The 26,158-nt window shown below is 40.2% G+C and overlaps 1 protein-coding gene across 2 annotated transcripts in view; it reads left to right on the forward strand.

Moving 5' to 3' along the window:
- NFATC3 (nuclear factor of activated T cells 3) overlaps nucleotides 1-17,448 on the forward strand; it is a 73,100-nt gene extending 55,652 nt beyond the window's left edge. The window contains exons 10-11 of one of the 2 annotated variants that reach the window (XM_054078671.1): nucleotides 4,636-4,737; nucleotides 14,035-17,448. In XM_054078671.1, the coding sequence (XP_053934646.1) occupies nucleotides 4,636-4,737; nucleotides 14,035-14,159 (227 nt within the window). In that variant the 3' untranslated portion in view covers nucleotides 14,160-17,448. The remainder of the gene's footprint in view (nucleotides 1-4,635; nucleotides 4,738-14,034) is intronic. The other variant, XM_054078672.1, reaches the window with a different exon arrangement.
- Nucleotides 17,449-26,158: the final 8,710 nt, after the last annotated feature.

A 26,158-nucleotide genomic window follows, 5' to 3' on the forward strand; every position in this document is an offset into this window, starting at 1 on the left:
TTACATTTTGTTACTCGTCGCATCTCCATTGCATGAAGCTGGAGATTAGAAAATCCAGTATGTGGATTTACTATAAATCATAGCTAGAAATCCTTTAACTGTTTTATGTATGTAAAGCAATAAGTCTGCTTTGTCAGACACATTCCATGTAGAATTCTAAGCCATTTGCATTTATTCATCTTAATAATTCTGTGATAATCTAATTGATAAATTTTCTTGCTGAGAAGCTTAAAGATTATTCTGATCTTTGAAAGTGCATACGTCTTTACAGGTAGCTTCAGCTTAACTTCTGGAAAATCATAGTAGTAGTTAATGCAAAAATATTGGAGAATGAATGTACTTTGTATTCCTCTATATATTTAAAACTTGTGCGCTAACAGTTCATTCCTAATTAAGGCAATGTCCTGCCAGACAGTGAAGGTCTACAAAAAATACTAAATGCTAGAGCCTAGCTTGGTACAGAGGAGAGCAGCTCAAAAACCTGTCGTATTGGCAGTACAACTCAAACTGTGGATGTTCTTGAGATGTACATCTCAAACTCAGGGGGTTTTTTAGCATCTCCTAAGCACAGAACAAAAAAGTTGCATCTCGCAGTATGGATTTGTGCAGCAAGACCTCAAGCCTACATTGTACAGAGAACTCTCAGAATATTCCTGTTGATAAGAGGAATTCTGAAAATTATACTGGTATAAATTGTTCACTCCTTTCTTAATATTCCGTGTGTTAAATACATATTGTCAGGCAGCATGGAGATAGCAATGAAAAACAGTTTACAATTCTAATTCTTCTCTTAAGCTTATGGGTTCCTGCAGTGAGATACTGAGATTGAGTAAGGTGATAAGGCAGAACCAGAAATGTATTGGAAGAGAATAGGTGTCTAGTTTTAGGAATGGGTGAGTGTAACAATTGAAATAGGGAAAGATCCAGACTGAGCAGCAGAGTAAAATGAAAAGGTTGAAGCAGCCAGGAAAGCTGAAGAGAGTGTTACCTGTCTGGGGCTGTCGGCAGGTAAGGGATGCTATGACCGTATCTTCTAGTAGATTCATTTACCGTGTTCATAACTGTGCCAGCAAGGCAACTGTTGAGAAGACCAGTTATAGATTGCTCATGTACAGAACTTCTGATAAACCCTCAGGTACCTATGATTAGCTAATGTATGAAACTTCCCGTTTCCCTCACAGAGCCACAGAATACCTCGTAACTAATTTGAAGTGAGCTCAACTAATTAAACACCACAAAACGTATCCCATTTAGAAACTAGAAGAGGTTAGAAACTTATTCTGTTAATGTAAGCAGTGTGTCTACATCACAGTGCAGACACTCGCATTGGTAGTGGAACTGGAAGGAGTTAGGCATGCCCTTGTGACGCTGGCAAAAATACTTCCGCACTGCTTTCCACTTTGCAGCATGTGTTCTCTAGCTCCAAGGTTCACACTTAATACGTCAGATCTGTCTATCTTCTTGCATGATAGAAAGGGGTAAAAATGACTTAAATGAGTTGCTTTCACTATGGCATATAAATGCAGTGGGACAGCATAACCATAACATGAACAGGGATGTTTGTTACTGTACCAAATAAATGCAGAGCTTGTGCTGTGACTCTGCAGCCTCATGAAGTCTGCCTATAGAGCTGTAAACGTAACGCTTTCAGGAACCCTGTACTCCTCCTAACATTTCATACAGCATTATTTTATCAGCTAATTTTAAAAAGTATCTTTTAGTAAAGTTATTACTAAAATTACTAAAAGTAAGACTGTTTTATGAAATGGTGACTTGCAAGGCAACCCACCACGTCCTTCATAGTTTGCCGTTGCAGACATGGCCTGCCCTGCGACTGGTTTTGATCACAAACCAACAGAATCAGCTGGTGGCTCCACAGCAGAGACAACTGAGGGTTAATTATAGCCTGGCAGCTTTTTTTGCTTCAGAGAAAGTTGACACTGTGCTACTCACTGGTCACGTGGAGTCAAAACCAGGCTAAATATACTGCACTAACCAATGTGACGTAGCTGCAGGGATTCTTAACATAAATGCAGCTGACAGAACTCTGTCTGGAGTGGACAAAAGACAGCCTATACCCAAGGAAGCAACTGCTGTGGCCTATCCATAATGTTGAGGTTTACTGATCCTTATTACATTCATAAATACAGCAATTCACTAACCTGTCCTCTAAAACACGCAAATTCCTAGGTGGGTGCAGCAGTACGACCAAACCCAGACAGCTGATGTGATCCGCCGTACAATTATACCAAACTTCTTTTTGCAAAGAATCTTAAGAATTCCCACTCTGTGCTACTTACTCTGGCGACATTGCAAACAATCACGCATTCCAGAACGTTTCAGGGACCTGCTTTTTTTAAACCCAGTACACCTTCTGCCTCAAGTCCCATTGCCCACATATCCTATTCCAGTTCAGAAGTGGTAAAGGATAACACAGGCTAAACTTCTAATTAGATAGTGCTACAAAAAATGAGGTTGCTTGACTCCTTTAGGAAGAAATCCTGAAAACTAAATGGTATAAGTGCAGTAGCTTTTTGGTCTGCCTGTATCCATAATAGAATTCTAATTTTAAGTTGACTTTCTGTTTAGATCCTAATTTAGCGTAGATAATTGAGATTTTAAAGCTTTTCCTTAGCCTTCCTTTACTCAAGGGAGGACCCAAGACAAAGAGGAATTTCGTGAAAGTATAAATTTTTGATCAGTTACCAAGATACATCCACAGGATGTCACTTTTCTTGATTTCTATGTAAATTTATTAGTTTTAATTTTAGTATTATACTCTTTGAGTACAAAACACATTTTAGTATTGCTTAAGTAAAAACCCTTTTTGAAATGTTTATGAAATTATGAGGTAGAAAGGTATTTTCAATGTATGTTTATCTGGGAGCTCAAGTTCTATCTAACTTAAGGATTTTGTTCACTGCACACTTATGCTAATTATAGACTTTAAAAGACTGTTGCTTTACCACATTTCACAAAAAACAAATGCTGTGTGCCCAAGGCAAGAGCATGCTTCATTCCAGAAGGTGCCAGCAGGAGGTGTTATGTATGCTACGCATGGCATTTTATCAGGAATTTATAAAGCAAAAATTAAGTACTGTCAGCGGCTTTGTTAGGACATCAAGAACCTCAGAATCCCTCTATGTATGAAATCAATTACTAAAATTGCTTAGAATTGTATTTCTCTGCTAGAATGACAGATCATCCATACTGTATAAGCTGTGTGGACTTTCTGGTGCAGAAACCGTTGCTTACAAGAGCTAATTAATTCCACTGTTCTCTGGAGGCTTTTTGTCAGCATGTGTGTTGTCTGCTCCTTTGAAAGCCTGAGCTTTAAAGAGGATTGACTGTAAAAGTTAATTTGTTTCATCCCAAGGTAGTTAGTTCTGCCCACCTCCCTGGATTCATTAGATCTGTATTTAAATGTCACTTTCTTGCTGGTTCTACCATAGTTGGTGGGAAAAAAGTTCTTTTCTTAATCTTCTTTTGTTTGACCAGAATTTGTTCTTCATCTACTCCTTTCCTTCAGAATGGTAGTGGACGTTCTCATTGAATCCCAGATAGTGCTTTCCCCTTCCTGTCTAAATACACATAGCCATGATTTAAACAATTCAGCATAAGAAGTCACCCAAAGAAAAGTCATTTGAACTGCTCGAGTTTCAGCAGGGAGTAAGAATAGACTCCCATTATCCCAGGAGCCACCACTAAACGGGGCTTAGAAATTATGCTGGCAAAGCAAATGTGTGGCTTTATCTAGAAGGCACAAATTAGCCAGTTTCCAGAGTAATTTTGTTGATTGTATTAAAGCCTAATTGACTAAACTTGCAGCTTGTCTTGGTTGGGGGGGAAAAAAAGCCAGCATCAGCTCAGTATGTTGTTGTGAGCTCTGCACAGTCACTCATCCCAACTGGATAAACGTGCGCTTGTTAAAGTAATCTACTATGCTACATTCATTTTTCAGTGGAATGCAGCTCTCCACCTCCTCCTTGGTTTCTCACTTTGCCTTGATCTGATAGAGCCACCTCTACCAAGATCATACCTTCCTAGTATTCCAGTGCTTCAAACTGTGCGAGGCCTGACTGCAGAGCAGCACCTTGGGCAAAATGTTCAGAGAAGTAAAAGGGAATCTGGCAGCTGCTTACAGCAACTGTTTCCTTTGTTGAAAGGATAGGAAAAATAAAAACCAAGGGTGTATTCACTAGTGCTCTTTTACCTACCTTGTTCAGCAGAGGTTCTGTCAAAGGACATAAGCACATTTCATTTGACCACAGTAAGTAAAGCAGATTGAGAAAACTGCAGGAGGAATGTTTCAAACTAACACAAATACTAAAATGTCTTGTACTATTTATGATACAATGAGGTAGGCATCCAAATATGTTAACCATTACCTTTACAGCTTTGGCTGCTAACCGAAAAGTAACAAAATGTACAAGAGAAGTGATATGGGTTTTAATAGGCACTCTGATAATTTATAAATAGTTACGTATGTCGACGTATGTAGTAGTTGTGAATGAAACTGAGTATTTAAAGGTAGTGCTATTAAAAGAAAACTGAAAGTCGCTTCCTGGTTGAGTGAACTGTAACTTCTTGGTTTAGTCCAGTCAGTAGTTATGTCTGTCTTCTTCTCTGACACAGACAGTTTTATCTCTGACCTGGAATACCAGCCATCAGGTTCAACAGAGAAATGGACTCAACATTCAGCACTCATGTCCAACTCCTATGTGGAAAATCTAGAGGGTGAGTCTGCTTACTGAAACGCTTCAATGTTTGAAATTGGAGCACGAAGGAAAGGGGAGAGTGTTTTAATAGTCTTAACATCTACAAGTGAAAAACGCTATGTGATACTTAAATATTGCTATAATCGGACACCTGTGTATTCTGAAGTAGTTGGAAATTCAGAAGCTGTGAACCAGGTGTACACTCATTCACTAAAAACCTCCACTTGAAGTAAATATAGCTGCCACAGAACTTCCTGAGTGCTGTAGGGTCTAGTGAAACAACATAAGAGGATATGAAAATCTGAATCCAAATATGGGCAAGGCTATAGAGTGGCCAGATCAGTTAACAACTAGAAACGTAGAATGTTTCTCCTTTTTTAAAAAGATGAAGCAATGTCGATTTAAACAGATGGAATACAGTGCTGTGCACTGCCAATCTAAGCGTTAGGAATACACAGCTCACAAACAGATTTCTAGTTGAATGTACACTATAATTGGGAAAGATTGTCTGGATGTATTTTAAGATGCTTTCAGCTTCTTTATTTCACATATCAAGATCGTTATGCTCTATGACTCTTCTAAATAGTAATAGAAATTGAAATGGATGCCTGGTATATTGGTCATGTTTGTATTTACACTCATTTTCTTGAGCGATTGTCACTTCATTACAAATGTGCCTAAAATGCCAGAGACCTATACCATCCCTTTTCTCATATATATACACACAAAATCACATATGCTTTACTTTCCTAAAAGATTTCTAAAGGGGAATACCTGTAAGTGTACGGTAGATTTGGGATTTTTAACAGTAAAGTAAGCAAGCCTTGTGTACAGTCTGAATAAAACTCACACAATTAGTGACCTTAAGTTTGCCCATGAAGCTAAAATAAATCACAATGTTGGTCTTTTACAATCTTTAAAAAACCTGACTTAGTTCTGCTTTCCTTACATATAAAAATGTTATTAGTAAGGTAAGTAACTACTATTCAGAATGGCAAAAATAGGGAAAGGACTCTGTGTACTAAGTTGATGTTTCTCCATTTTGAAACAGCACAATCAGTAAAATACCAGTTATGGCTTAGGTTATTTCTCTGTTCTAGACTATATCCTATGCAGAACCTGGTATATACAGAGTAATTGTTGAAGAGCAGGAGTTCTTGAAAAATGAACACTCAATTTAATAATTAAAATAATCCACAAATACCAGTATCTTCAACTCTTCAGTGACACACAGGCTGGCAAGCCCCAAATGTAGAATTATGACATTTAGCCTGAGAGGTCCCTTTTAAGGGCACACAAACGGTTAACCAGACAAAGAGAAATACGTTTACATGCAAATGCTACCATCTGAGAAATACAATTGAGTAACATGGCATTTTTTAAAGTTAAAATAATGGGTATTTTGGGTAAGAACAACAGTCAGTGTGGTATTAAAGCAAGAGATGTGTCTACACAAGAAAGTTAGTAGAATGGTTCTGTACCTTGGAGGATGTTTAGTGGCAAATCAGACAAGCTAACTGTATCAACTAGTAGTACAGAATGCTTCCAGATTTAACTTCCAGGTTTAAATTGGGAGGAGGATAGCTTCTAAATTATACTGCTGAACAGGAGAGGAACCGTAACCGTAATGTGCCGTTGGAGATCAAACAGTCGGCAAAGACAGGAAATACTCTAACGGAATACTTGAGTCATCCTTTATAGAAGGGTAAGTGTGATGACTGCTTCATGGAGCTCTAAGTCATGAGAACAACCCACAAGGGCAAACATCTCTTTATTTGGTCCAAAGAAGCATTCAGGAACTGCTTAAAAGAAATTGAAATATCTGTCTTTGTTTCACAGATTCAGCATTACAGGCTGTGACAAACTTCAAAAAGGGAACTATAGGAAAACAATAAAACTTCAAAAATAGGATGGTCGAAAAGGTACAGTAGTTGCAAGCAGTCTGTGAACCATTTATGAAGGTTCCCATTAAGTGTACAACTGCTCTGCAGAGAGAGAGGCTCTGAGCTGCTTCCCAATGCAGGAGGCTGAAAAGAACATGAAAATTATTAGGTTAAATGTGAAACCTGGCCAACAGATGACAAATCAGGAATTCAGTTAAAACTAGTTAAATGAACTTAAAAGTTTTTTGTATTGAGCTTCACCGTTGAGGAACTAGAGATTCTCATGCCAAAGCCCTTTGAAAAAGGGACACGTTGCAGGACCTGCGTCAAGCTGAAGTGTCAGTTAAAAGGTTTCAGAGCAAGCAGATTACAAGTCAGTGACAATTCACCGTAATAGATGGTGTGGCAGACAACAGCTCCGAAAAGGGAAGCAATGGTTGACTATTAACTGAAACGTGTAACATCTTGCTTAAATCTGGTTTGGAGCCGGAGGACTGGAAGTTGGCAAATGCTGACACTGCTGCTGCTCTCCTATTCAGAGGAGTAAAAGCAAAAACTGTCTAGAACCCTCTACACGAAAACCTTGTGATTAAAGAAAATTGACTAGTTAAAGGAATGGAAATTAGGGTAAGGGAAAGAAAAAATAACTGCCCTAATCCCTTACACTCAGAGACAAGCTTTCTGAAGTATTCTCATTTAAAGCCATCTTAAATTTAAAATGGACAATTCTATGAAAACTTGCTCAGTAGTGTTGAAAATAGTCTTGAAAGGGGGAATAAGTGCCATGAATAATTAGGAAGCCAGTAGAGAACGAACAAATGCTGCTACAAAATGTGCCCACATCTTGTGCCTGACATCACCAAAGAATTAGATGCACCCATGTTGTTGCTTTGTGGGGTGATCTGCTGAAGGACAACTAGCATGACCAAAGATTTCAAACAGAAGTTATGTTGAATCTGCTAGGACTCTGTAGCCAGAAAAGAATGAATGACAAGCATATGCTAAGGCTAATGAAATGAATAGGTGGCACAGAAAAGTTAATGGAAAATAGTTCTTGGGAGAGACAATAATAAGCACATCCACCAAGTAACCATGCAGTCATGCATGTTCAACACATACAAAAAGTGCTGCTACAGCTCTACGTAGTTAAGCTTTGGAAATTACTGTCTCAGAATGTTGCCGATGACAGAATTTTGCACAGACCTAAAAGACCCAGGGTACAAGAAAATCCAAAGGGGACCATTCAGCACGAGGTACTGTCTCTGGCTTGGGAATTGATGAAGGTTTTCAGGCAGTGTATTTTACCTACAAAAACATAAGATGCTTGGTAACTGCCTATTAGAGAGATTCTTGTCCTGTAGAAAGTATAGAGGCTGATTATAGATTACCAGCTTTCTGCATGGGAAAAGAAGTCACTTATGGGATTCCCAGAAAGGCCTTTAGGTTCAGGAATTGCTTGTATTTTCCTCATGCTCCAGTATGAAATATTTGTCTCTTAGCATTCACAGTGGCAGGGGGAATTAAGTACAGTGCAATTTAAAAGCATGTGAGGATTTGGTTGGCATTTGTTTTAAAAAGATAATGCCTTTACCTCTGGTGTTAGAACTGCAAACACCTATCTTGGAGATCATGCTACATTTAAATGTGTTTTTATTATAATATAAAATACTAAGTGGTACAGGTGTACAGGTTGACTGGCAAATTATGGATTAGTCTCATACTGAGAGAATAAACTAAGGAGACATTGTAGAATTGGTTAAACAAACCAGTGGGAAGCAAAGCCTAGATCTTCTAAACCTATCAAAGCACCTGTTCCTCTTTTTAGAACTCGTTCCTCTAAATTCATAAAATTTTTTTCACTTTACCCAGAACACTCAACTTCTTATTAAAAGCACCAGCTTTCATGACGCTGCCGCACTTCGTAACACAGCACCTTTGCTCTGTTCAAATCCACTAACGCTGATGACTTTCTGTAGGTGAGACTTTCTCCTGTGAGGCCGGTCAGTGCTGCTCCCAGGACACATCCACTGGAACAGCTGATGAGGTGACCACCCCTCACTGTGTGTCACTGCACAAATGGCCAAGCCCTTCAACCTAATTTTAGTTTCTCTCAAAACCCTGGCTTGCCAATCACAACAGTTTTAAGAGAGCTTCATGAACAGCCTGGCTGTTCTTGCAGCAAACAGCTGGAGCAATAACTTTATCAGCTGTCCAGTGCAAGCCTTCAGTAACCAAGCAGCAAAGCCCTCAGCCAAAAAGGGCAGGAGGGGCGGGAAGAGGCCTCCAAGGAGCTGTGCCCAGTTTCCTGTCAGTCTCAGCTGCACGGCTGTCTTTCATGTGTGCAGTCAGTAGGGACTTAAAAAAGCAAACAGAACAGTGTGTGAAAGCAGCATAGTGGGAGCAACTCAGTAAAAGAGAAAGTGATTACTGTTGTTTTACAGGCTTGACAGAGGACCCAGCAGTCGGAGCTACTTATCTTCTACTCTGTTCCGCTGTTCTGGATGCTAGAACGCAGCTTAATTTTTTTGAAAGGTGGTAGGGGCTTGACCCTCCAGGTGACTGCAGTGTGTTCATGCAGCATGTTTGATGCAGCCCAGAGAGGGGGAGAACAAAAACAAAATCAACCACAAAAAAAATTGCAATACAATACTACAGTATCACCAGTACTGATGGGTCCATCCTAACCTGTCTATAGCAAAAGATTTTCTACCCCCTGTTAAATTCTGTTCCGCACAATCTGTTTTTAACTACTGATGTGAATTTACCAGCCAGCTTATGCTATGTATAAATATAGGAAAGAAAAAGGTGAAACTATTGCCAATAAAGTAATAGCTGAAATCTGGGATAACTGCCAAAGGGGTCAATTAAATAGGCAGAGGAAACTTGTTAAAATAATTTCCGTTTCACAGACTGATTTAAAAAAATAATAAAGCTGTATTGCATTTTGATCCATGCTATATCTGACACACAAGCTTTCAAAATGCAGGTAGCACTTTTGCTCTGTTTCTATACAGTGTAGTATGTGCCACCCCTCTCTTTTGATCTGACCCAGTCATTATTTCAGCATTAAAACATTTTCTAACTCTTTTGATGTTATTCACTCAGTTAAAACTGATCATTCAAGACAATTTTAGGATATCAGTAGGCACTGAATGAGTACTAAATATTAGCTAGACCTTTGCAATTATTTAGCATATAAAATATTTCTGCTTCCTCATCTCAGGTCCGAGGTATGGGAATAGCAGTCTGCACACTGGCACCAAACAGGCAGCGATTTAACATGGGGATTGGAACAAAAAAGGTAGTAGACAGACAGATTCAAAATCCTGCTCCCATAGCTGTTCACCTGCATATTAAAGGCTCATGAGATTGGTTCTCTTCAAAGAGACAACAAAAGTATAAAGTAGACAACACAAATGGACCTGGCAGACACACCACAGAGAACCTTAACAACTTACTTGAGATATGTTACCGAATCCCAAACTGCAGCCTTCCCTGAGAAACCTTTGGTGAAGAAACAAAGGAATTTTTGTTAGAGAGTGAGTGAGAGAGAGAGAGAGAGAGAGAGAGAGAGAGAGAGAGAGTGTGTGTGTGTGTGTGTGTGTGTTAAGAGCTATGCATCTTTGTTTCCCAGTATGCGGTTGCTAACAGAAGGGCTTTTAAGGTTAAGCAGAAGGGCATATGAAATCTTGCTGGCTGTGTTTCTAGGACAGTGTAGCCCATGCACCCCTTAGTCAAAACCAGGAAAAGAGGGATAAAGTGGTGGTGTGAAAGTACAGAAAAGTTTTCTCTTGTTTGTAAAGCATCATCAGTAGAGCCCAAGTTCTGTCCTTGCTCAGGACTGGTCAAATTTACCTGCTTTCCCAATTTTTTCACATAATAGCTTGGATTTTGCTAGACAACATTAGATAAAACCAGTGTTTACGCTCATGAATTACGTTTTCAGTTTTAATTGTGGACCACTAAATATTCTGACTGACCTTATGTGGAAGAAGGTAATGTCATGCATTCAAATACTAACCTTTGGATTTCTATTTTAGTCTTCAATAGAGTTTTCTCCATTGCAAATAAATACAAAAAGGAAAACAGCTGATTTCACCTTGAGTCTTGCACATTTTTATGCAAGATTTTAACTCTTCTTACAGACTGTATGATTTACATTTTAAACTTGTTTAATTTTTACCACTCCACTGTCACAAACACAAATTAATTATGATATTGCTGGTAAAGAGAGAGTGTCCTTCATACAAAGCCAAATGCTTCCCAGTTTAGATTTTTGCAGGCATTTGCTGCCTTAAAGCTGAGTTATAAATCTCTTCAGTGAGCCATTCCAAAGGACTTGAAGGCTACCTAATTTTGGGAAATACTGAGTATGGCTTCTTTACAATGTTTTTTTTTTCAAGCTTTAAAGGGCCAGCCTTCTCTAGAAAAGCAGTTTTCCTGGTTTAAATGCCCATTTCTCCATCTGCTAGCCTGCATGCTGGATGGCCCCATTCGTCTGTCCACTGCTCAGAAGCGTGCTGGGCACAGCCCATCAGGCCACAGGCCCGTGATTTGCGTAGGCTGTCACTGCGCCACTCCCAGCACCACCCTGCCCAGCTCGCTCAAGCCTGGCAGCTGGGCTGTTGCACAGCAAAAGGATAGATAGAGAACCTTCATGTCAGCTGCAGGCTGTGCTCTCTCCGAGGCATTTTTACCATCACCTGTACATAATCTGGATCAATATACATTCTGCAGGCTTCCCACATCTGTTTGTTACTTCCAGATTTCCAGAGGGCTGGAATGGGTGCTCTTGGAAAGTGTAAAATAGGAGGCTGTATTAGCTGGGAGGCTGTGGTCTGTGAAAAAGTGAACATTTGCCAGACACAGCAGAAAAAGGATTCAGACCTTGTATTCAGGCGTGCGTGGCGCCCTGACAAAACACTGACAGAGATACTACCTTTTTTCTAAAAAAAAGCACACTTGAATAGTGGTTTAGAATTAGCAACCCAAACAAAACCACTGGGGCAAATAAAACTATTCCACTATAATTTTTTGTTGGGAAGAAGACAAAAGTACTGCATTTCCCTTAGCAAAAATACATGTTTCTGATGTAAATCCATATAAACTGAATACATTTGTATTTGCCACATGCTAAAAATGTTGCAAAAAAAAAAAGTTCTTTACCCACAAAGTGGAAGGTATGACAGAGCTATGGCACTGAGCTATAAAATAGCTTCCATAAACAAATTAATGGTTATTTAAAGAAAACCAAACCAAACAACTTAAACCAGCTTGTAATTTTAGTTCAATACTGTACATAATTAATTATGCAGAGCTTTGGCAATTAGAACACCACATGAGCAGTTATTGTATTCATGGTGTAATGCAATTTAAGGAAGATTTAATGCCATATGGCTACATGCTGTTCCGTTAATAAACACCCCAGCCTATGAAACGTTGCAGCGGTACAGACCAGTGTGTTCTGATGTTGCCAGTACCGATACTTAGCATCTATCAAAACTTAGGGAAGTGACCATGTAATGGTTTCAAAATATAAAAGGTATTTACTATCTTGCTTTTTCTTGTACTGCTCCTCCGAGCTTAGTCCCATCCCGTGGACAATGGCTGCTCGAGGTCCTGTAGATCAGAGCAAGTGAACAAGTTCCTTGCCAGGAACCACTGGGGCATAGTTCTCGTAAGTGCAGTCACACAGTTTTCAGTCACAGTGCCAGTGAACTTCATTGAAGCCCAATAAATGGCAAGTCTTCTAATGCTTGAGGGAATTGGTTATTACATAGCTCATCTGAACTGTTTTAACCCTTCCACTGCAAGAATGCGTATTTTTAACACGCTGTCCTTGTGTTCGTGCAAGAGAATTCCATTGCCATTGATTACCTTTCACATAACAAATATCTCCTTGTTTATATCTGGGTATATGATGTAAGGTGATTTTAAAGCTTTCCTAAGTAAACTAAAAGAATATAGTTTGTTTTCAGAGTTGGAGTATATATATATTACACATACTCCAGAACATTCACAATACTACTATGTTTTCTTTAGACCCACTTATACTGCAGCGAAAGGTAACACTCAGTCTGCTGAATACTGTAACCATAAAGAGCAGTTGACACTACCTGTAGATTGATTTTGTTATGCTTCTACCACTCTGGAATGGTCAGCAGGAAGCTACATCCTGCTATGGAAAATTAAGGAAGCATTAAGAAGGGTGGTAAAGTGTATCAATATTGTTTTGTAAGGTTTTACCCAGCGGAGAACAAAAGCGCAAAAGCTCAGGTTCCAAATCCATTTATGATAGAAGCAGCTCACTAGCAAAACAATCGGTTCTTGCTTTTACTAGGAATAGTCCTTACTCAACAAAAGGATCCCATTAAATGCCCGTTGATAGAAGGTCCAGATAGACTCATGTCAGAGGTTTTCTTTTAGTACTATAATTCAGCATATTCAGAGCCCTGCTGCATAAGAGTTACTGTATACCTAGTGCTACTCAGTCATAGATAGCGTGATTGACTGCCTCTCCTAACTAATATTCTTTCTAATTTTTATCTAAAATTTGTAATTACTATTTAATGTGATATTTTTCATCTCCACTTAAAATATATTTAGTTTTCTTAGTTGAACTTAACCATTGCCTATTCTGTAAAATGGACATTAATATCACTGCATTTAAGCTTATCCATTAAAGCAATTATTTTTTGTCATCTTCAACATTCAATCGTTCTGCACATATTTAGGCTGTAGAGTAACACTTCAAAACTGTCATTTGTTGATAACTTAAGTTGCCACTTTGTCATATTCACAGCAGTGTCCCTCACTTACAAACAGTGACAGCTGACTCATCTTTGACGCACACAGACACACAAACTGGCACGACCGCACCTCAGTCAGTCTTCATTCTTCACTACAGAAAATCTGACTGGTGACTAAGGAAGATTTTGTTACTGCAGTGTCAGAAATGCAAGTATTCAGCAAACTGGCCAATTAAATAGGTATAGAATATTAACCCAAATGCAAGTTCTGAGGAAGTTCTGTAAGTAGCTTGGAAGAGCCAAGAGTGTATTAATTTGCTGTGCCTATAAAATTCCTGAACAGAAAGAGTTCTATGGGGACATCAGCGCTAAACTGACCTGCACTGTGCCCTCCCATACCAGGCTGCCATAAATCTGTATGTGCTTTCTTTCTTCCAGTATTTTAGGGATCTCCAGCAGGGATGACAGTAAGTACACAATGTGACACTAAGAGAAACGAGGACTTGGGTTTTTCTGCCTTGCTCAGCTGTTACTGAAGTCAGGTTCCTCATTCATTCTCTGCTGCTCCACTGCATCAAGGCTTAGCACTGAAATACTTCTTTTAAAAAGGGATGCATTGAGGATTTTTGCCTTGGGAAAGCATAAAAACAGTTGCTTTTTAACTATTTTTTTTTTTTTTTGTAGTGAATGAGATCATAGGAAGAGACATGTCGCAAATCTCGGTGTCACATGGAACAACAGTGGCCAGCCAGGCTGCACATACGTGTCCTGGATCTCTGGAGACAAGAATATCTGATGGAATCCAGTAACAGATAAGCTTACCACTGAACATCCATGAAAACTTAACAGTTTCTCTGAATAGTTCTTCGTCCTCTTCCTCTTTAGACTTACTGTGCTTCCAACTCTGTGGCCTTTATGAACTGGAACAGTGCATCCTTGCAAAGCCCTTTTAGCGGGTTACATTTTTGATGTAGAGACAGAGCATTTTAATTATAGTTCCTCAGATGCTGTAAAGAGACTTCTTAAAATGGACACAGAATCTACACCAGATATTTTAACTGTTTTAAAGTTACAAACAAGCTTTGCTTTTTGCATTTAAATAGAATTTTATATTGTAAGTGCTTCAGATGTGTGGAGATGTTAGTTTGCTCTTATTCACAGTACTGAATGTGGAAAATTATTTAATACACATCTTCAGTGTGCTGCCTTCCCTTAGAGATAGTAGAGTTTGTAACTGATGATTTGTAACACCTTTTGGTCATTTTGGAAAGCCTTTAAAGCTTCTATTGTTTAATTTTTTTTTAGTACAGTCTTCCTGTGGCAAGTCATACCTGTCATCTGAAGCCAATGCCATGGAAGCCATTGTGTATACAAATACTGTAGTGTTTTCTTTCTTAGATTCATAGGAAGCAAAGCCAAATGTAGATCTGCACTTGTTTTTAAACTGAAAATGTTACTTGATAGGCTGCAAAAAGACCATTCCATCATGAAAGTGTTGGGATAGAAATGACATTCCAAAATTTAACTTTTATAACTTTGTGGATAATCTTCCTGTTCTTTAGTAGCACAGGCTCCTTCTTGAAATAGCTTTTTCTTAGGAAGTTACATTTGTAATCAAATTTGAGCAGTAGGCTTTTAGATTGAAGAACAGCATCAACAAAGCCACGTTAGTTACAGGAGAAATTGTATTATTTGCTGAGGATGTAAGTGTTCCTGTTATCCCTACAGAATACGGTTTTGAAATCACCAGTTCAGTGGCATTCAAGTTCTCCACACAATAAATCATTTGATCACACCTGTATCTTCTACATGCTGTATGCCTGACCACGCCACTTGGAAGGCCTAAGGAGATGACAATTACAGTTTCTTAAATTTAAGCTGTTTATAAATGTCAGTTTGCTAAAAAGTAATTTACTGTGAATTAGTGATTAGCTTGTCTAATTTGCCCATGTTTTAACTGTAACCGTGTGAAGCAGAAGCTACCAAAGAAATACCATTGCAGCAGTAAACTTTGTGCTGTGCTCAAAGGATGCGTTTCCCTTCCCCACATAATCTGACACATAAGAAACAACACATAAGTTCACAGAGTTATTTAAAATCTCAGGCCTCTATGATTAGAAATCTAGGAGAGGATCTGACACTGTCTGCTTAGGCTACAAACATTTCACTCTCCCTGAAGACACTGTCATTTACAAAGCTTTTAGATATGGAACGTACAGGGTACAACGATCACAGTCAGCGAAACGAGATCAGAAATACACTGGACCTGAAGATGTTTGAGTTGCCTCATGAGCTGTGATGCTCTAATGAACATTAGGAGTGAATGCACTCAAAAAATTTTAAATATAGAAAGTGGTTTTGCATTGAAACTGGTCCAAGTGCTTGCGGACATTTTAGTTTAACACGTGAGTGCAAACACCTTGTTCTGTAGAAAATGAGTCTATAGACTCAAAATTACTTAAAAGTGGATACCGTTACTGAACTATAACCCCTGTAAGAGTAAACACAGATTCTGTCATCATTGTGTTCTGGCAGACAGTCATGGGGAGAGCTTTCCATTGAGCCTTTTGCAGGCAAAACATTTCACCTAAATTTACACCAGGGCCCACGCAGTACCATTAAAGTAGCTCTGATGGCATCTTTGCAATAGCTGAATCATGAGCTTTTAAAAAGGCCCTACGTTGAGCAGGTGAAATCAACTCTTCGTCACATCTGTCCTTTTCAGAGCGCAGCCTAAAGCTGCTGTCTTGACGTTTCATAGTTATTTCAAACAGCTTAATGCAAGGCTGCTATGTGGATGCGGGGAATTTTAGGCGTCCTTTTTGTGAATGTATCCTTCAATGGTGCAGATCTTTAAATTTGCAGAAGAAAATTGGCAAGGCTGAAGTGTGCTGTTGTCATTGTCCCTCAGCGATGGTGCTTTGCTCTGTCCTCTACTTATCTACATTAGAGATCCCAGGAAAGGAGTCACATGCTCAGAAATACATTTACGAGTGGTTTGAACGCTTCAAAACCAAACCCCAAACCCACACAACACTGTAAGCTATGTAATTGTCTTCAGACTGTGTGCTGGTGGCAAGGCACGTTCCAGTTTTCATCCACATATTGGGTCTTTTGCATTAACCATTGTTTGTAGGAGAATTCTAACTTTAAAGCTTTTCATACTGTATGGGATTTATGCTCCTTTATCCTTCTGGTACAGACTCTCCTTGCAAGTTCTCCAAGTAGCTGGAATTCACACTGTACCTAAAATATAGGAGCCCAAACAATCCAGAGTTGCTATGCACTAAATTTTCTGATGCCTTTAAATACCTTGATGCCTGTAGACATAGAGGCGCTTTCCTATTTAAAAATGAAATTTAAAAATATAGCTTTGGATACTAAAGCAGTTTTGTATTTGCCTTGTAAAAGCTTCAATACAAGGGTCTTAATTTTATTTTAGCTTGTGTGATACTGTAGGTAAAGACTGTTAATCTTGTATAATTTTAGTGATATAAAAAGCACACAATCTCTATTGGACTATGCAAATTTAATTAAACAGCAGAACCCGACAACTGTTGATATTTTGTTGGCATCCACTTCCTTACCCTTAAATCCTTTCTTCTCCCCAAGTACTTTTCCAAAACTCTTTAATAATTTAGATTACCCTGAAGGAAAGCCTTAATGAGGAGGTAGCTTTTCTGTAAAGATGGTAAAAAATCAATGTTAAAAACCCAAGGAGTAGTGTATTAATAGGGGAGGTGGGGGTGATTTTTGAAACAACCAAACTCACAACCTGAATTTCTATAGTAAAACTTCTATGTTATTGGGGGAACTGCCATCCTCTTTAAACCAAAGAATAAAGATAACATGACAGTTTTGTTCTGATACAATCAAAGCTTTGAAACTCTATTTTTGATACGTGTAACGGATGTCATTCCTTGAGGTTTGAAAATCATTCAAATTGAAGTTTTATATTTAAAAATGTGGGACAATAAAGATTAAGTTCTAGATGTTTACAGAGCCTTGTATTGTAATTTCATGTACATTTTGTATTTTAAACATTTTTGTAAGTTATGATTGCAGTGCTACTTGCAGAAATAAAGGGAAGAACTTGCATTTAGGCTCTTAAATCATAGTGTCCAAATAAATAAAACGAATGCAAAAGCGTTGTCATTTATTTAAACTGCAGACCCAGCTGCAGAGTGGGAAGAAACTCCCTGTTGTTGATGCAATGACGGACAGACGTGCTCGATTGTGACGCGTGAAGTGTGAGACAGTTAATATTCCCTATGGGAAAGCAGCGATTGTGAAACAACACAGTACGTTTGTGGCTCGGCTTCGCCCCAGCAGTAGGGAATCTGCACATCTGTCACGAATGACCAGTGGTGCTGACCGAGTATCACTTCACCCATAACGAATGTTTGCCTGTTTGCGGGACTGCTTCTATTAGATGATCACGGTATTATTTTGAGAAACTATTCCAGGAACTATTACTCATAAAGAACAAGTTCCCTTGGCAAGATGCAGTTGAACTGTTTCAGAAAGAAACAAAATTCAACAAAGTCTAAACTATTTGCTAAATCCTGACTGATCAAGCGATATGGAGGGAAACGCCTTTGGGAACAGGAGATTCAGGCCTTAAGGTCTGTCTCTCATCTCAGTGATATATACTGGAAAGGTTTTTATCTCCCTGCAGTTCTGTTCCAGGATCTTTTACTGATCTGTGGGATCTCCAGGCCTGTTACGGTATGGAAGTGTTCAGACTCGTTGCTGGCAGCGCAAACCTGCCCAAGAGAGAGAGGGAGCAGCAATCACACAGCGATCTCGCATTGCGCAGAGAGAGCAGAGCAAGCATCGGCCAGTTTAGGATTAGCTTCTTACCTAGAGTGCACGTCCTGACCGATTACCTTCATCGGTGTCTTTTATCTCTAAATACAGCAGAAAGGGGCAAGTGCAGTGCCAGTGATGGAATGCAAAGTAATTATATCAGAGTTTTACTAAAAATAGCACAAGCAGTTTAAAAGCCGTTCCACGTGTTTCCTAGTCTGATGACCCAGTGTATAGTTGGCATTTACCAAGGCCAGTAATAACCCATGGATTGACTGCGCATCCTTTGCTGTCAATTCCAGTCTTTCACATGCAAACAGGCTGGAGTCAGGAAGATTGATGGGACAGGAGAGATGACGGGATATGCAGGCGCACCAGGGCATGTAGAGCTGAGCACAGCTGACCCTGAGCACTCACCCTGACCCTGTATCTGTTGTATCACAGAGAGGAGACTTTATTCCAGGCATTGTGAAAACATCACATTATACCTTGCAGGACACTGCTTTGCCATTTCAGGTGACTGAAGGGAAGGAATGTCATTAAAGTCCATGCTGGTAGAAGAGTACTCAGAAGTTTCTGTTCATTTAGGGCTCAAACCCAAAGGAAGTGCTGGCAGAAATCAAGGCCTTTTAAGTGTTTCCTTACAATATTCAACAGCGTTAACTTGCACTGTGTGCTTCTCTCTGCTTGTCTCGGGACTTTTCCTGCCACCTCTCCCAGCCTAACTCAACATACCGCTGTATGCTTGAATCTAGTGCACGCTCCACTCTAGTGAACTGAACTGGGGGAGATCTTTTCCAAATAGGCCTCCCACTATTTTTTTTTTTCCCTTGGCTTTGATTTACAAAGCTAACGTTCAGGACCTGGCCACTGCTGTAGGGATTAAAGTATTAAGGTGTGAGAAAAGCCATTAAGAGCTTACTCTGTCCAACACAGAAAGGAAAAAGCATGCCTAATATATTTAGAATCATGTAGTTCTGTATAAAGGCTGCTCTGGTGATGACGTTTAACACTGAAATTTATTCTGTCTGTTAAAACGGATAATGTTTATCAGTCATGCTTAGACACAAAAAGCATTGTCATTTGCTGAGATTCTCCAAGAAACAAATGATTTTAAAATAAGCTACTATTGCCTTTGTAACCGGTAACTTCTGCTGCATTTCAAAGAAAACAGAAGTAAAAAAATTAACCACTTAAAGAAGCAATAATAATAGGATACTTGCTTTGCAAAGGCTTGTCTGTACTATGAATTCTGTTTTAGGAAAGAGTGATCTGCTGGAGAAATCAAGCTCTACAATTCCTCCAAGCTGCTTCTGTAGATTTAGAGTGAGTTTCTCTTGGTTTATTGTTATTATTTATTATCTTGAAATACTGTTTGGAAACAGGAAAAAAAAAAAGTACTTCTGTCTTCCTTACTGTCACTGTTGTGACATCTGCTGGGAAGAGCCGGAGAGTGTTTGTTGTCTGTACTTGCTCCCATGGCAAGTGCTCTCCCTCCAAAAGAAAAGTCATCCTAAGACATTTCTCATTTGACACCTTTATTCCCCAAACCACCTCGTTACGTGTTGGTGCCGCTGATCTGTATCTCAGAGAGCTGTGTACAGTCGGAGATTCAAGAAAATGCAACAACTAAGCCAAGCAGCGTCGCATTAAGCTGCCTGTGCACAGCTTTGCCCGTGAGCAACAAATGTTAACTTCTGCATCCATTTCATACAGCCCTGACCTCTTCATACGCTGCAGGAAGGGTTAAACCTCCCCTCAAGAAACACTAAGGATTGCTCTCAGAAACCCCGTCACACATACATGGTGGTAATGACACACAAGCGTTTCAGAGGTGGGCAAATACGCAAACAGAATAAGTCTTAGAGAATCCCTATTTGTTTTTTTCAGGAAGACCACGTTGTGGTGCAAGATCATTAATTAACCAACCTGATCTTGTGAAAAGTAGGGTTTGAGACATCTAGAAAATCCACACACAGATATTTCTCCAGTCAGTGGTTTGACACCCGAGGGCCTCAGCCTTGCAGATTTATTTCAAAACAAATAAAAAAAGACAAGTATATTGACAATAAGTCCTTCTGCATGTAGGAGCTGTGTTATCCATAATGATAAAAGGGAAACAATGAAAGAAGAAAAAGTTGGGTCTGGAAAAGATAAAAAAGTTGTACAGCATGGAAAATTCCTGATGGTTGGACAGACTGGTTCTCTAGGTAAGAGGATGGGGAGCGTGGGCTAACGGGCCTGAAAACAATAGAGGCAAGACAGCCTGAAAATGATAAAGAGCAGTTCTGATCAAAGAGGTCCTGCCTCTCGCATCAAGAAGTTCAATGCCAACAGGTAAGTCTCTGATAACTCATAGTGCAGATAACTGACAGTGAGCATTTGAACCCCAGATACTGTTGGGTGTTTGGGTTTTGGATTTTTTTTTCCCACTGGTGTTAATAATCAGACTCCACTTTTGTTTCCAGTGCCATCACAGTTCCACCCTCCTGCGTAGTCAGGCTCTTTCCTATCCAACTGACCTTTAGTACACGAGAAGAGTTGCCAACAGTCTGGGTTATTCTGAGACTTTTGATCATGTCATAATTTTCAAAGAAAAGTGCTGCACCTAGAGAAGCCTCAGGCACACGTGAAAATACTGCTGGGAATGCAGCTCTGGATAACCAGCAGTACCACGTGAAATAAGCAGGAGGGGAAAGGGAGCAACTGTGTCTAAAAGTTCTTGTGTCAGTGGAGTGAGAAATGGCTGAGGACTTGGGGAGATCCTTCTTTTAATAAAAAGCAGAGAAGACAAGGAAGCACACCATTGAAAATCCTGTCAGTTGAGAAGGTGTTTCTGAGAAAATTAGTAGTTTTAAATACCAACAAGCACCTCCACACCTTGAAACCACAGCATCCAGCACCGAACATACAAATTCCTAAGCCAAACTTCTTAACATACCAGATCTTCTGCAAGCAGCAAGAGTAAAGCTGGCACAGGGCTGGCTTAAACATCAGCTTCCAGGATTTAATCTGGTATTGAGCATTTTTTAGGACAAGGCAGGAAAGGTCAGGGTTGCCTTCCCAAAGGTAATATAGCTTGGTTCAAAAGGCACAATGTATCCTCTCTGCCCAGGTGGCAACAACACTGCCAGAAACACACACAGCACAGAACAGCTGAGCATCCTCCCACTTCCCTTAAAGAGATCAAACATTTCCTCACTGCAATAAAAGGATCTAATTGTAAATATTCAGTGAACTCCCTAGTGTATCCACCAGCCAAGTCTTTCTTACAATGTGCTGGAAAAGGACAAGACAAATTTTTGAAGTCAGTATGTCACTGCTTTCAAGTATGAAATTCTGCGAGTATGATGTCAGAAAGGATTTTTCCAATCTTCTATCATTTGAACGAGTGTCTTCAGAGCTGCCGCACATCCTGCTCCACAGCACTGGTTGTGTATGATTCCATCAATTATGCTTTAGTTTTAAGGCCTGGCATTGTAAGAAGAATGTCACAATAAAAGTACAACCACTTACAAGTCAGAAACGGTTTCAGTTCCTGGCAAACACGCAGGTTTCCAGTTTAACTGCCATGAATTCAACACTGTGCTTTACATGCACTGTCCCCGAGGGTGCGGTTGATCTTAAGACACAAATCATCACAACAGCTGTTGCTCAGGTCTGTGCCGTGTGATCATCCCCAGTTCCTGTAGTAATTGTCTCTGTCTCTATATGCACTAATTGGCACATTTACTGTCTTGCTGACACATACGTTTGTGCAATTCCATGTTCCCACCACTTCTTCCCTTACCAGGAATAAAAAATTGCTTACAAAATCTTCAACAGAAAAGGAAGATGAGAGGTCAAGGTTAACTTTATTCAAGTAACAGTGAATACTTCCCTGTGACGTTTGCCTGGCTGTGCTCACAGTAGCTGGATGAGGAGCACAAGTCTTCAAGCCAATAGGACAAATAAGGCAATACCGAAGCGGAATTTAGTGCTACTATGGGATTATTTTTTTCTAAGGGTATGAAAAAAAGAAGCTATGCCAAGAATGTCATCATTGCCATCTGACCTCAACACTGACAGAAGTTAAAATGGAAAAGTTGCGGAAACAATGAAGGAAACAAGCAATACAACACTGGCCAAATGCTGGGCTGAACGACATCGTGTTTTGGAGAGACAGAGATGTACATCCAGCTTGCCACTCTCAGCAGAGTTTCACTCAATCTAAAATGCTGATTGTCTGAGCTGAAGCCCTTTGGAACTAACCCAGCTGCTAAAATGACAGCAAAGACCAACGAGGTTTCCTTAGCTGGGAAGAGGAATACAAAACATGCAAAAGAAGACAATGTTTTGGTTATGCAGCAGATCTGTTTCCAAACGGGTTTTCCAGTGCTGCAGAGGGTGGAACTAACCTCGACTCCTGCTTCATAGCAGCAAGTAGAAAAATCTCTCACAAAGTTCTTAGCAACACTTTTTAGGTAGTGGTTAAGCTGTATAAAACCCCCTTTAGATAAGCAAGAGTTAAACCTATTGGTGGCTGAGCAGGCCACATTTGAGGGTTCGTTGCCCCATTTTTCTGTGCTGGTTTTGCCCTCCCTTCTGGATCCCCCTGCAGGGATGGTGCCTTCATGGCTTTATATCATTTGCACGTACATTACACTACGCTCAAATTTTTGTCCAACAGTCCATGAACCATTCGCAGCTGAAACAACATTGTCACCAGCTGAGAAAAGCAGAATTCTATCCATCGTAACAAAAAAATCCTGTGTAGTTGGAAAGATACAGACTAAACACAGTGCAATACTGAGTAAAATTAAATATTTAAACAGTGACTAAGTCTTTCGTAAGCAAAGTAGCAAAAATTACAAAGGCAATAAAATTCTACCTTTCTACTCGACTTGTAAGATAGTTTTTAAGATGTGTTGTGTTTCTTTCCTCCATAATACACAGAGGGAGCTCATGCATCACTGAAGGCCACGTTGCAGACAGTGGAGACCTGCTGCGGATGGGCCCAAGCAAGCAGAATTGAAACTGGATCTCATGCAACACAATAAAGGCTCAATGGTGATGTTAAAAAAGAAAAAAAACCCAAAAACAGAAGAAAAAAAATTATTGAGATCAGTGGAGTGTACTTTCTGAGCTATCAGGAAGTCTCTCAACCTTCAAATCGTCCTTTGGCATTGCTGGCACTCTATCCAGTCAGACAGACACAACCAAGTTTCCTACTCCCAACATCATGTTCACTCTTCTAGGTTTTCCTTTTCTTTTTTTAGGCAAACTGCAGCTTGGCCGAGGCTATGTGGGGTTGCTACAACATCTTATCAACCTGGAGAGCCCACCTTTACAGCTGCTGCTCTAATTCTTTCCAAAAAAAGTCAGGGTAAGAAAAAGAAAAATCACAAACAATTTGGCACAACTCAACTTTTCACTGAGTTTTCAGGACACTTCTCTGGAGTCTCTTTTGCCTAGAAAAGGTGCTCATGAAGCACAGACGTGAATCCAGCCCATACTTTTTCAGCTGCCCAGTGGCACAGTCATTGGGCATAACTCAAGAAGTCAATGGCACGTGAGCTTTAGTGTTCTCTTCACAACTGAGGGAGGTTTAGGATCATGGGCAGTTTGAATTATTCCTCCCCATTTGTATATTTTGAGTCAGTTTATTCTCAGAATTACTCCCACAAAATAAACATAAGCGCAAGGAACAGGAGATGAAACCTCATGTGCAGAAAGAGGAAAAAGGCTTTGGCCTATGTGCTGAACCAGAGCTCATCAGGAAGTTCCCAGCTTCTATCGCGCCCCTCTGCGCCAAGCCGCGGTGAAGCCACTGCTGCTGCACCAAGAACCGGATATCTCATACATTTTTCTGACCATAAAGAGTGATAGAAAACAACCTTTCCCAGAAGATGCTAATGGAATGATGCTAACCAAGATACAACTGAACAGCAAATCCAAATTTCTGGTACCGCCACTAATCTAGCAGTCACAGCTCATGGGGCTGGGGAGAGCAAGGAGAAGAGTTCAGAGGGGCCTTGCTTTTAAAATGAGAAATGCTAGGAAGCCTACAAAGAGACACAAGTTGGAACGCTGCTGCCTCCAAGCACTGGGCAGCATCTCAGTCTCTATCAAGAGCTGGTAGTAGGCTACACAGCATCCTGTCATCAGTGTACGGACCCATACAGAGCACAGGGCCCCGGAAGAACTGTGTTCTGCAGCAGAGAGCAGCATCCACCAAGGGAAGGAGAGGATTTAACAGCTCACCGAGGCAAAATCTAAACAGTTTAGTAACAGAACTCATGCTTAATGTGTGGAAATAATTGCATATGTATGGAAGGGAAGCCGCCTTTATTCCAACTAAGAGGGTGGCTCAACTGTCTCCTATTCAAGACAAGAATACCACTGGAAGAAGGGGGGCAACAGGAGAAATTAACCCAGTGTAAATCCTCTGGAAGGCTTGAGAGGCAGTAATAGCTGTAAAAACTAAAGATGCCCCACCAAAAAGGTGGAAGACACAAAGCCTAAACTCTTAGGCAGCTCTCATCAGAAAGAGCAAACCCGTTTGTGGCACAAAAGGAGAGCTTTCTCACACAGTATAAATGTGAGTAGACTGAACATGGGCTTGTTTGTTTATTTATTTCTACACCTATGTCTTTTACTAAAAAACCCAAACAACAAACCTTCTTGCCCTGAGCATTACAATTAAACATTGTATTCAGACTCTAAATCACACTACACTCCCGCTAGGTAAACTGTATAAGAGCAAGTCATTCCTTATCCACACAGGTGGTGCATCTATAAATGATGCCTTCAGGACACTCAAAAGTAAATCACCCAGCTACCCAGTGCTTCACCCGCAAGGTTGAGATAGTCATAGAGTGGGTTCCCAGTGCAGAAGGCATGGCTTGGGGCAGCGTACGGGCCAGAGAGGCAAAAATAATTTCTAGTACCCGTTGGCTGCGCTGTAGGCTCTCTGCTGGGCAATCAGTTACTGGGGACACCCTCGACCCCAGGGCAGAATATCACAGCACAGACTAGGCTTTGGTAAAATGGACACAGATGTCTTAGGACATATAAACTTTTCAGTGTCACTGTATCATAGATAATTTCTGTTATAATTTTGGTTTTAATTCACTTCCCATTATGAGGTATTTCAGATAAATGCAAAATATTTATGTTACTCACCAGGGAGACAACCATAACTGAGGTGGAACGCAGCAGATTCAGGCAAGTACAAAGGGTGTTGAATCACTTTTTACAGATCATTAACAGATACCAACCTAATTTAGGAGGAATGGGACTTTGCATTTGGCCCTCATAGCAACATTAGATATCAGTAACAAACTCTCTGCTAAGTACTGTCATCCTCAGTTCCTGGAACTCATTGTATGCTTTGGTTGACATTTCAGGTCACGTGTACAAAGCATTTTAGAGTCTCATTGGTTATGATGTGCACCTTTTAGTCTCAGTATTTGTCGACACACCACATATTGACGATGAGTTGTTCCATTACTGTGCTTCCCTGTAACTCAAACTTTTACCATTCATAGCTTTATCAATCGTTTCCCTCCCCACTCCTAGAGAGAGTCACCATTTAGAGTCAGTCCCAAACCAGAGGAAATTCAAGAATAGTTGTTTCTCTCTCCTTTCATGCCATTTAGTTAAACTATATCAGATTCCATGCTGGAGGAGAAAAGAACAACCAGCAGCACAGATTCTCCTAGTCAGGAACAACTGTGGCCAGCAAGCTAACAACAAGCCAGCAATGTGCCCCCATGGCCAAGGAGGCCAATGATATCCTGTGTTGCATTAGAAAAGTATGGCCGGTACATTGAGGGTGGGTTTCCTCCTGCTCTGCTCTGCCCTGGTGAGGCCTCACCTGGAGTCTTGTGTCTGGTTCTGGGCTGTACAGCGCAAGAAAGACAAGGAACGACTGGAGAGAGTCCAGCGGAGGCCACAAAGACGATCAGGGGACTGGAGCATCTCTCTTATAAGGAGAGGTCAAGAGATCTGGATCTAT

The sequence above is a fragment of the Cuculus canorus genome, chromosome 13 (genome assembly GCF_017976375.1).
Source record: "Cuculus canorus isolate bCucCan1 chromosome 13, bCucCan1.pri, whole genome shotgun sequence".
NCBI classification, from domain to species: domain Eukaryota; kingdom Metazoa; phylum Chordata; class Aves; order Cuculiformes; family Cuculidae; genus Cuculus; species Cuculus canorus.